The sequence below is a fragment of the Aethalodelphis obliquidens genome, unplaced genomic scaffold (assembly GCF_003676395.1).
Source record: "Aethalodelphis obliquidens isolate GAN/ISIS:26980383/991018 unplaced genomic scaffold, ASM367639v1 scaffold10, whole genome shotgun sequence".
In the NCBI taxonomy this organism is placed as follows: Eukaryota; Metazoa; Chordata; class Mammalia; order Artiodactyla; family Delphinidae; genus Aethalodelphis; species Aethalodelphis obliquidens.
Genome location: NW_020837954.1, coordinates 35,381,504 through 35,393,334, shown reverse-complemented (window position 1 = coordinate 35,393,334; position 11,831 = coordinate 35,381,504). Strand labels below are relative to the sequence as shown.

General features: G+C 41.6%; 1 protein-coding gene across 1 annotated transcript; it reads right to left on the bottom strand.

Annotated features, from left to right (window-relative positions):
• Positions 1 to 6,440: 6,440 nt before the first annotated feature.
• LOC113622838 (von Hippel-Lindau disease tumor suppressor-like) lies at positions 6,441 to 9,028 on the bottom strand. The gene is given in 1 exon segment (XM_027111439.1): positions 6,441 to 9,028. A coding segment is annotated over 1 exon segment (501 nt). The 5' UTR covers positions 8,863 to 9,028; the 3' UTR covers positions 6,441 to 8,361.
• Positions 9,029 to 11,831: the final 2,803 nt, after the last annotated feature.

Sequence of the window (11,831 nt, the reverse complement as noted above, 5' to 3'; positions counted from 1 at the left end):
CTATTAAGAATCTCTCCTCAGTTCTCTCCTTGATGACCCTTCCTCTCTCCATGGCCCAGGAAATCTGTCTCCCAATAAGAGGCTGGAAAAATGACTGTTAAAACATCCTGTTTTCTTGCAAATCTGTGTCTTGTATGTGGACCTTAGCTTTTGAAACTCAAAAGCCAAGGTTTGGGCCCATTTGAGTTCTCTACACAAACTAAGGCCACAGATGCCAAGGTCTACGAGCCACAACTACTGAGCCCACGTGCCACAACTACTGAAGCCCACGCACTTAGAGCCCGTGCTCCACAAGAGAAGCCACTGCAATGAGAAGCCCGCACACTACGACGAAGAGTGTCCCCTGCTCGCTGCAACTAGAGAAAGCCTGTGTGCAGCCACAAAGACCCAACACAGCCAAAAATAAATAATAAATAAAATAAATAATTTTTTTTAAAAAGAGACATGGTAAATAAAGTTACATATTAGGAGTGAAAACAACCAAAGTCCATATCAAGCTAGGATTCCAACACACTTCCAAGGGGAGAAGAAGGAGCCACCGCAGAGAAAGGACCTGAAATACAGAGAAAGGCGGGAATAGGTTTTGGATGAGAGTGGCTGGCATCACCAGTGTACAGAGTTCCACCTTGGAGAGAAAGACGCATTTTTCATCTCAGAAACTTAAGTTGAGGAATACAGGCTGATGAAGGTCCTCTTTGTGGTTGGAAGAGGGAGGTTGAGGGAGTGCAGGCATGCTCTGTGGCCCCAGGGTTCCCTGTAACGTCGGACACATGCTGAGTTACCAGGAAGGAGGGGAGCAGAGAGAAGGTTGAGGGCTTAGGACAGTGGGAACGGTTTAAACTGCCTCTGTTAGGAAGGTGAAAGGGAATCCAAGGGATGAATAGAAGAAAAGGACTTCCGGTCCACAGCAAGGACCCACCTGGAATTAGGCCTCGGGAGCCCAGGAAGCAAGGCAGCCATGTGGAAGCTTTCTCCAGCATCACTGGGGAAAGCAGGGGATGGAAGGAGATGGGACTTGAAGGAAGGCTAAAAGACAGAGGAATTCGAGGTCACCGTGTCCCCATAGCTACTAGCCACAGGGCTCAGTGGGTTGGAAGGATAAATGAAGCCACAGCAAGAGTGAGGAGGGACTGGGAGAATGCAGAGGCCCAGGGCCTGGAGCCCCTGAAGACCTAAGTAGGAGGACAGGCTCGAATGGCCTGGGAGAACGTTTGCTCTTGGGGCTGTGTATCCATAAGGGGAGTCGGGACAGGGAAAAGACTGGACCAACCATGTGTTCATAAAATGCTTTAGCTAAGGTGATTACTGAAGTATTACTGCTGCAGGGCTTTTCTGACTTTGCCATAATTGTGACTCAAATGTCACCATCCATGTTGCTTGAGTTCACTTCCAGAATAAGAGAGGACAAATACCTCTTATACACATGGCGTACACGTGGCATGGAAATCACCGTATAGGCCCTCTGAACCTTGACCTGTGACCACATCCTGTTGACTTTATCAGCACTCTGGCTATAAACAAGCCTGAGAGCAGGGAGCGGGGAGGGGCTGCAGCCACTTTCTGTGGGTCTGCATCACGGCAGAGACTAGTTTTGGTTGAAAAAGCTATTGCTTTGTCTCTTTGTTAGAGTAGGTGAAAATAGAAAAATTACTTTAACTATGATTTGTGCATGTAGCCTGTGAGCTTCTGAGCAATATATCTGACAAGAGAAGCGAGGAGTTTTTGTTTGTTTTATGTAAAACTTGCCTTTGATTTTCATTTGGACTCTCTATCTGTCCTAAGCATCTGAACTCTCAGAACATTCAGATATGATATGGATGATGGTAATAGACAGAGACAGCTTTTTCAAAATAGGCATTAGATAATAAGTAGATCATGCTCTGATTTAACCCTTGCAAGTCACACAGGGGATGGGCTAATCAGGTACAAGTCCGGTCCAGAAAGTGGAAGGAAGGCCTGGGTCCTGGCCCTGCAGTTTGGTGATTAAGTTCCCAGCAGTTGCTGGAGAGAATCAAGGGCTTAAAATTAGAAAATCACAGCGCTTATGGTTGCCTGTCTCCCACTGCAGTTGCCTCTTAGCTGGTCCATACATGATGCCAGGTAAATGTTTAAGAAATCTAAGGTGGAATTTAGAAGAGGTAAGGGAGAACAGCCAGTCTCAGGAAAAAGTAAGAGAGTCCAGGAACCAGGCAGAAAAATAGGTCAAAATGATGGCTTTGCTGTTCAAAACTCTTTATGAATGCAACATTACTTTCTTTTTCTTTTTTTTCTTTTTTTTTTTTTTTTTTTTTTTTTTTTTTTTTTTTTTTTTTTTTTTGCTGTACGCGGGCCTCTCACTGTTGTGGCCTCTCCCGTTGCGGAGCACAGGCGCCGGGCGCGCAGGCTCAGCGGCCATGGCTCACGGGCCCAGCTGCTCCGCGGCATGTGGGATCTTCCCGGACCGGGGCACGAACCCGTGTCTCCTGCATTGGCAGGCGGACTCTCAACCACTGCGCCACCAGGGAAGCCCTCTTTTTCTTAATAGTGATGAAGGGCAGCTTATTTGTTTACAGTACATTTTAGCACTTTTTTTTTAAAGTAAAAAATACATAGTTATAGAAATAATACTAAAAGGCTCAAGCATCGTATACGAACCCTGGGATCATGTGTGCCTGGAGGAGGGGCGTGCAGGGGCCAGAGAATGCATCCTAAGAGTTCTCGATTTTTGCCAAAGGCGGGAGTCGGCCAACGTTCACCAAGTATGGGCCTCAGCGCAACGGGTCTAGAATCACCCCCCAAGAACTTGCTAAAAATGCATATTCTCAGACTCCAACCAGCACTTACTGGATCAGAAGCTGTAGCAGTGGGACCCTGGAACATGCATATTAAATGAGCTCCCCAGGTGTTTCCAACACAACCTAAAACTGGAGAACATTTGACCCAAGTAAGCGTTTCCTCACAGGGTAATAAAACTGCCTGGAGACCTGGAACTTCAGACCCGGGAGTTTCCGCTTTGGTCTTCTCTGACAATGGAGAGTGGAGGCCTTGATAAGCTACTAAATGCTGAGAGATCAGCCACTAAGAAACAAAGGCAGTGCTAACAAACTTGTTCAATAGGGCTTCCCTGGTGGCGACACGGGTTCGTGGCCCGGTCCGGGAAAATCCCACATGCCACGGAGCGGCTGGGCCTGTGAGCCGTGGCCGCTGAGCCTGCGCGTCCGGAGCCTGTTGCTCCTCAACAGGAGAGGCCACAACAGTGAGAGGCCCGCGTACCGCAAAAAAAAAAAAACAAAAAAACTTGTTTAATAAATGGCTCTTATTTAGATCTAAAGACCTCTGTTTAAAAATGAAGTCCATTCCTTCTTTTTATCCTTCATAAAGATAAGAACTGGTCACAATTCTCAATAATTAATTCTTCATATCATAAGAAAAAGCTCCAAGAGTTATGGGGCCACATAGTTGCTTTCTTGCCTCCAAGCTAAGTAACTCCGATTCTCTGTCAAAATACTTGTTTGTTTTAGCTAAAATAACAAGATATAATTTTTCAGATCTGTGTTTTATTTAAGGAATAACTCTTGGACAAGGAGGGAAGTATGGCTGTCAGGAAATAAAATACCCACTTCACTTTACCTCTGAGTATTTAATATTTTTTCCATTTGATATAAGAAAACAGAGCTGGATAAGTGTAAGGGGAAATGTAACTAAGTTCTAAAACATTGATCTGCAATAATAATATATTTCAAGGTAGAATAAAATTTATGGTTTTAGTAACTCATTTTTATGTCATTCTCCTTAGTTCTATTTTCTAACCCTTTAAACGTCTTGACCTCTTGATCTTGTGCTTCCCTCTCACCAAACCATCCAGTTTCTCTCCTCAAGCAAACTTCTGAAAAGAATGATCCATCCACAGTGCATCACTTCCAATTTAATCCTCAACACGCTACTAAAATTCACCCTCTGGAAAAAAAAAATTCACCCTCTGTCTTAACGCATTCAGACGGCCATAAACTTGGTGCCTGAAAATACAAGCATTTATTTCTCACAGTTCTGGAGGCTGGTGGTTCCAAGATCAAGGCAATGGCACATTCAGTGTCTGATGAGAACTTGCTTCCTGGTTCACAGAGGGCCATCTTCTCACATGTGTCCTCACAGAGAGGAGAGGGAATAAGAACTCACTGGGGCCTCTTTTATAAGGGCACTAATCTCATTCATGAGAGCTCCACTCTCATGACCTAATCACCTCCTGAAGGCCCCACCCACCTCCAAATACCATCACGTTGGGGATTAAGTTTTAACATGAATTTTGTGTGGACAGAAACATTCAACATTCAGTCTATAGCACCCTCAATAAAGGCAGTGACTTTCTAATTGGCAAACTCAAAAGGATAATTTTTGGTCTTTATCGTATCATACTGCTGCATATGATGACTAACTTACCACTCTCTCCTTGAAATTCTATTCCCTCAACTTGTGTGACACTTTGTTTTCTTACACTTCCTCCTGCATTTCATATCGTTATCAATAGTTCTTCTCCAAGGTCCTCTTCCCCTCAAATTTTCCTTATATTGGTGCTCCACCCTCAGTTCATTGCTCTATCCTCCACACTCCCTTGGTATCCTATCATCTCTCATGGTCTCAACAACCAATTCTTTGTAATATGTGTGCAATCTCCCCTGAGATTCAGACTCATATGTGGTGGTTAAAGCGTAGGTTCTGGAGCCAGACCACATGGGTTCCAACAATGGCTTTATCACTCAGCAGCTCTGTGATCTTGGGCAAGTTACTTAACATCTTTGTACCTTTGTTTCCTCTTCTCTAAAGGGATGATAAATTAATAACTCCTGGGACTCCCACTTCTGGCAGTATGACAGATCAGCTACTTTCAAAGGCTATTCTAACTCTTCCCGAATAAATTACTATAAAAATAATTATTCATGCATTCCTGTGCTCACTAAAAAGTAAGGAAAATTTCCAAGGGGAAGATGAAAACAATGGGCTAAAATTAGAGCAATGGCAGTAAGTCATAAGCAAGTGGGATGGAGACCAGTGAAGCAGAGTTGAACTGCTGACTCTTGCAATCAAGAACCCAAACTTTGAGCCCAAACTTGAGACTCCAGGGATTTTAGAGGTACAAGAATATTACTATTCCTGGCTCACGGTAGTGTTCCTGATGTTTTTTAAAACTATAAAACTTAAATCATTTATTGATCATTCACTTTTCTAAAAAACACAAACGTGAGAATAAAGGTAAACATACCCAAGACTCACCAGCCCTTGCAGAATAGGAAGAAGCCTGGACAGACAGCATGCAAATGTTTTTCCTTATACCTAATGTCTGCACTTCCTCACACATTCTAGAGTCCCATGTTTTGTCACCTCTTGCAGGAGAAAGGAAACTGAAGCTACAAGAATCATGTATAAGAGGGTCACAACAACTTTAAAGCTTTTGATGCTAATGGCTGGTACATTCTAGTTTGCAACTCTGATAAACGATATTAAATAAGAACTGTCAAATACCTACTCCCAGCTAACCTTTACTGTCATTCTTTGAAACTGCATCTCTGGTACTATTTATGCTCCTTCATTGTAGCTGTTGTTTCTCCCAAAGCACAAACCTAAAAGCCAGCAAAAAACAGCAAACGTAAGTCCCCTTTAAAGGGAAGCATCCCAAATTAGGCCCACCAGCTCCCACGTGTTAAATTCAAGAAATATATGAGCTCCAAATGAAAATTACCAAATACAGCAAGGATAGAACCAACCATGAGAGAGAGAGTTAGCAGAAACAACAAATAATAGACTGATTTGTTCAATTTCAGATATTGAAATTATCAAGTACAGAATGTAAAATAATTATGTTTGAAATATCTCATGAAATAAATGATAAACTTAAAAAACTGATCAAAGAATGAGAAAATATCAAAAATATCTAGGCAGATATAAATAAAACTCTCAGAAATGAAAAAACAAAGTGAAAATTTAAAACTCAGTGGATGGAGCCATGGCCTGGCTAGGACTTAGCTCCCCTTGGCACCAAGAATTCCAGCCTAAAGAGGCCTGCCTGGAAGGCCACGCCTCACTAGTTTTATTTCATGTAGTCACCCAGACTGTACAAATCGCTGGAGATACTCTCTTCATTTGATCAAAACTTGATGTCAGAAAGTGTGTAAATCCACCAAAGGACAAAGAGATATCTGACTATACAGCCCTGAGGAGACAGGCTACATTTTTCATTTTCTTCGCTGAAGCATTAAGTCCCAATTATGTGGAGTGCAGTTTTGTGAATGAATTATACTTGTAAATATAAGGGATTTTCAGAAAGAAAGCTAATAGAGTTATTTACTGGTACAGTAGGTATATGGGTAATTTTGTTGGTAATTCAATTTTTTTTTTCCTTTACTTAGGACCATTTAATGTATCCAAAAAAGTTTTTTTTTTTAAACTCAAAATAGATAAGATCACAGTCTCTTAAAAGCAATACATTTAATACATTCATAAGATTTCAAATGAGTGCATACATGCTATAGGTTTTCAATCTTCCTTGGACAACACAAAAAACACAGTACTCATATTGCAAGTTTTGACAGGAACATGAAATCTCATTTTGACACAAAGACAGGTTTAAAAAATAATAAAATCAACACTGAACTAATCGAGCACCAGCAGGCTTCCTTAAATCTTCCATCCTATCCCACTTTTGAAATCATATGGCTGCCTTCTCTACCAGCATTTCTTCTTCCCTACCCAACAATTCGACAAAAAAATTAGATAAAAAAAAATTATAGATGTGTCACTGAATGAGTACCACAACAGGCTAAAGAAAAAAAAAAGCCCACTTATATGTTGAATGTTGAAAGAGGAGAATAAGATTAGGTGGGAAAACTGTAAGGCGTTTGATTCATTCACTTCACTCTGATATCAGAGCACAGGAACTGTGCTCAAAGGAACTAATAAAGATGCCAAGAAAAATCCCAACATTATTTATAAAAGGAAGGCTGCACTCATGTCTATGAAGAGCTTATAATACCATGGAAAAATATTTAAGTTATAAAGTTAAATGAGAAAGTAGAATACAAAACTTATACTCAGTATGATCTCAACTACGTAAAACCAAGCAAAAAAAAGGCTAAAAGTTCAAAATGTTAAGTTAGTGGTTGTATTTAAGTAGTGTACCTAATTGGATCTTTTCTCTTCTTTATTTTTGTCTCTTCCAACACTTTCTCTACTGGGGAGTTTTGTTTTTTGTTTTTTGTTTTTTTTAATGATTAGCTACCAAAAAAGGATGCCTGATAGAAGTACTGAATTTGAGTTAATGAATTTAAGTCCAGCCTATAGGAAAGGATCTGTACATGTATAAAATTAGAAAACATTCCAGGCTACCCTCTGAATCCACAGTGTGTTAGCAGTAACTTCCGAGAGGCTGGAGGGCTTTGTCCTCTCCTCCAGCCAGGTGCAAAGTGTGACCAGATCCTGCCTGATGAAAACCTGCTGAATCGAACAAAAATGTCATGGATTTACAAAAAAGGAACAGAAGTACCCACATTTGGCAAAAACCTATTTATAGTACAGGAGTAGCTCTTTAATACTATGATTAAACAAGGGGACGGCTACTTTCTCCTATCTTCTGTGCAGATAGCAAGTTTCAAAAAAGCTATCATCAATAAGAACTGTGGAAAGCCAATCCTGGCTTAGAAACAGAAATAAAACAGCCCTGCAACAACAGTGGACAGAGAAAAGCCACGATTTAGGAAATTATAAAAATTGCTTTCTATAAAATTGATGCCCTTGAAAACATTCGTTTACTGTATATACTTTAAGGTCCCCACTACCACCCGCCCTCAAAAAACAGGGTGAAAACCTCTAACACTTTCTACCAAAGTAGCCACTGGTATGTTCATTCAGCAAACACTGAGGGAAGGCTCATAACGTGCGAGGTACTGGAGCGTCAAAGGGCAGACGGATATGCCCCTGCCCCAAGGACATCTTGGTCTCTCAGAGCGGGACGTGGGCACATCACCAACCACGATACAGGAATGAAAAGCAGATGCCACTGCTTTCCTACAACTCAAGAATAAGCTACAATTCTCACTCAATTATTTACACAAAAGTCCTTACACAAACTTTCCTGACTCACTAGGAGGCAAAAATGCAACTACTTTCCCTTGATAAATACTTCTAGAAGGGACAGGCATTAAATTACATTTTGTGATATTTGCCCTTAAACATCACAGCGCCCAGTAGTGAGGTCAGTTAACTTTCTTTTAAGCAATGGAGCATTTTTACTCCACGAATGAGACACTTTGAAGCCGAGAAAAAGTGACCAGCCCTACATCTAGATCAAGACTTGTCAGGACTGTCAAAAGCCGAGATCCAGGAGTGTAAATTTCAATTAAAATCTTCAGTCTCCTCTGCCGTCCACTGATTTTCAATATGCTCCTGGGGCAACCGCTCCAGCTCCTTCCACACATTTGGGTGGTCCTCCAGATCTTCCTAGAGGGATCTTGCGATGTCCAGTCTCCTGTAATCCTCAGGCTTGACTAGGCTTCGCACAACCTGGAGGCACCACTGTTACAGGGTGTACACTGGTAGTGTGATGTTTGCAAAAATAGGCTGTCCATCAACATTGCGAGACGGCACAAACAGCTCAGTTTGGTTAACTAGAAGCCCATCAGTTGTCCCAGCATCTAGGAAGACCCAAAGATTACCCCGGTAGCTATGGATTCGGCGGCCCGTGCTGGGGGGCAGCGTCGGGTAGGGCTGCACCTCGCCGTCGAAGTTGAGCCACACGGGCAGCACCACGCGCGGGCTGCGGTTGTAGAAGATGACCTGGGACGGCTCGCGCGTGTTCACTGAGCGCAGCATCGGCCGCGGCCGCCCTGCCTCCATCTCCTGCCGGGAGCGGGGCTCCTCCGGGTGGGACTCTCCAGGGCCGGACTCCTCCGCGCCGCCCTCGGCCTCTTCCGCGTTCCCCGCCTTCTGGGGCACTACCTCCCGGAGCCTAAAACTCGGTACTTCAGTATTTTGTCGGTTGTCAATGGTAACACTAAAGAAAATAAGCTATCTCTTTCGATTGGTTGATTAATCTTTATACACAGAATGACTTTCTAGACATATGGCCTCTAAATAAAGGACAAGGTATTTCATTTTTAAATGTAATACCATTAGTTTCTGCTGAGAAAATTTTATAGGCAACTAGTTGAAGTTTACAGAGATAATACCTTCAGTTAACCAAGTATAATAGTATAGACAATGTATCAATTGTGCTGCAAGAGACTAGGAAACTATGAGATAATCAACTATTTAAAACATTTAACAAAGGCAGAAGAGTTAACAAATTTGAGGCTATAGCAAAATTCATTTCAGTTAAATCATTTACACTATATGAAGTTCAACAAATTATGTGGGTTAACTGAAAATAGTTAACTGAAGCTAACATAGCCCAATTCATTAAGTATTATGGTGATAAGGTATCTGAAATCAACCTGTAGATAATTATATGAAAGCTTTTTTGTCATTTATCTTAAATAAGACTTTTTAAAGCCTCATATTGAAGTGCTTGTAAGAAAAGCACTTTTTTATGTGAAGGGAGAAGCTGGGAAACATTAAAAGTAAGCACATGACGACTACAGAGCAGGGGACATCCACAGCTATCAGAGCTGCTGCGCCCACTACAAGACAAAGCACCATTTTACCAGCCATGGCTCTGATGAGGCGGTCGCCTTCCTGTCCTCTGTAATCTTAAAATAAGCCTCCGGCAGTTAAGATATCGTGAATGTGCCTTTGTTCCTTGCAGCTAAATAGGATCCTGTCCAGACTGTTCTTAAAAAATCCAGACCCGCCGTATACAGCATATTAAACCAAATAATTCAAGCAAAAGAAACACCACATAGGGGCTTCCTTGGTGGCGCAGTGGTTGGGAGTCCACCTGCCAACGCAGGGGACACGGGTTCGAGCCCTGGTCCGGGAAGATCCCACATGCCGCGGAGCAACAAAGCCCGTGAGCCACAACTACTGAGCCCACGTGCTGCAACTACTGAAGCCTGTGCGCCTAGAGTCCGTGCTCTGCAACAAGAGAAGCCACCGTGGTGAGAAGCCCACACACCGCAACAAAGAGTAGCCCCTGCTCGCTGCAACTACAGAAAAGCCCACACGCAGCAAGGAAGACCCAACATAGCCAATAAATAAATAAATAAATTGATTAAAAAAAAAAAACCACATGAAAGGGGGTTATACAATGTGCAATGAAAATTACTACATAGTTGTTCAAAAGATAAATGAAGGGCTTCCCTGGTGGCGCAGCGGTTGAGAATCTGCCTACTAATGCAGGGGACGGGGGTTCGAGCCCTGGTCTGGGAAGATCCCACATGCTGCGGAGCAACTAGGCCTGTGAGCCACAACTGCCGAGCCTGTGCGTCTGGAGCCTTGCTCTGCAACGAGAGGCCGCGATGGTGAGAGGCCCACGCACCGCGATGAAGAATGGCCCCCGGTTGCCGCAACTAGAGAAAGCCCTCGCGCAGAAATGAAGACCCAACACAGCCATAAATAAATAAATAAATAAGCCAAGCATTTGAAGCCCTTTAAAAAAAAAAAAAAAAAGATAAATGAAAATGTGAGAAGTTAAGCACCCAGAGTCTCCTCAATGCCATTTTAAAAAGCAAGCATTCTTCAAACTGTAATTTAATTCAAGAATCAAGTGTAGGTTGGGAAGGCATTAATAACTCTGCTTATTTTCCTAGGTTCTTTATCTCAAAGCAAGAGTAATTTTCAGCCCATAGAGTTCATTTTTAAAGATACCTCAATTAAATATATTTTCTCTATATATACATGTGTGAATCTTGTCATAACTGAAATAGGTTATTAGAAGAGGCTATATAGTGTACCTAATTCAACTTGATAAAAACAGACCCTCCTTGTCAATTGAACCGTGAGAGCTTTGTCTCCCATCAATCTGAGGATCTGTGTAAACACAAGCTTTCAATCATTACTCCTTAAGAAAATCACCTCAAAAATCACATTAACCACTAATAATCACTTTCGTTTCCTTGCCATCCAAGTACTTTTTAAAAGCTTACACTTTCCAGCTGTAATTATTTTGAAGTTTAGCATTCATATCTTTGCATTTTTAAAGCAATATGCAGTTCTTAATATTTTTGAAAAGTCAGTAAATGGTTCTGTATTATCTTGAATTTACAGCTGACAAAAGGATTTAGACAAAAAGAGGTGAATTTCTCAAGGACACACAATGAATCACTGACAGAACTAGGATAGAAATTTTTTACTTTCTAGCTTCTAGGTCAGAAAGTTACAAGTATTCAAACCATTTGGATAAAGTTTTTTAATGCATTTCCTTGTCATATCACTGTTCTGGAAATCCCTGTAGAAGACAAAAATCTTTGCCTAAAAGTTGGTTCAGTATCTCCTCTGGCAGTACAAAATAATTTGCAGACAGTACAACTGTATCTGTTTCAGGTTTTAACAGGCTGTTAAGGAGACTGGGAATGTTTCCTCACATTAAATACATCCACTCACAGTTAGGAAACCTTTGAGGCATTAAGAGAAAGGGGTTATAAACCCAGATGGGATCCTAGATGAGCTTACAACCACGTAAACTCATAACAGTACCAGAAAACAAAGACAACACGCTATGATTTCTTATAGAGAAGTGCACATTTCCAGGGTAGTTTTCTTCCGAAGAAATAAACTATAATAAATTATTTTATTTTCCAAGTGAAAAATATTCCCCGAATAAGCATCCATACAAGCTCCATTGTCTTTATGGCTACACTTCTTTTATTCATTGTTTTTTTTTTTATAGATACCCCAAGTAAACCTGGTATCTAACACTAAAACTATAA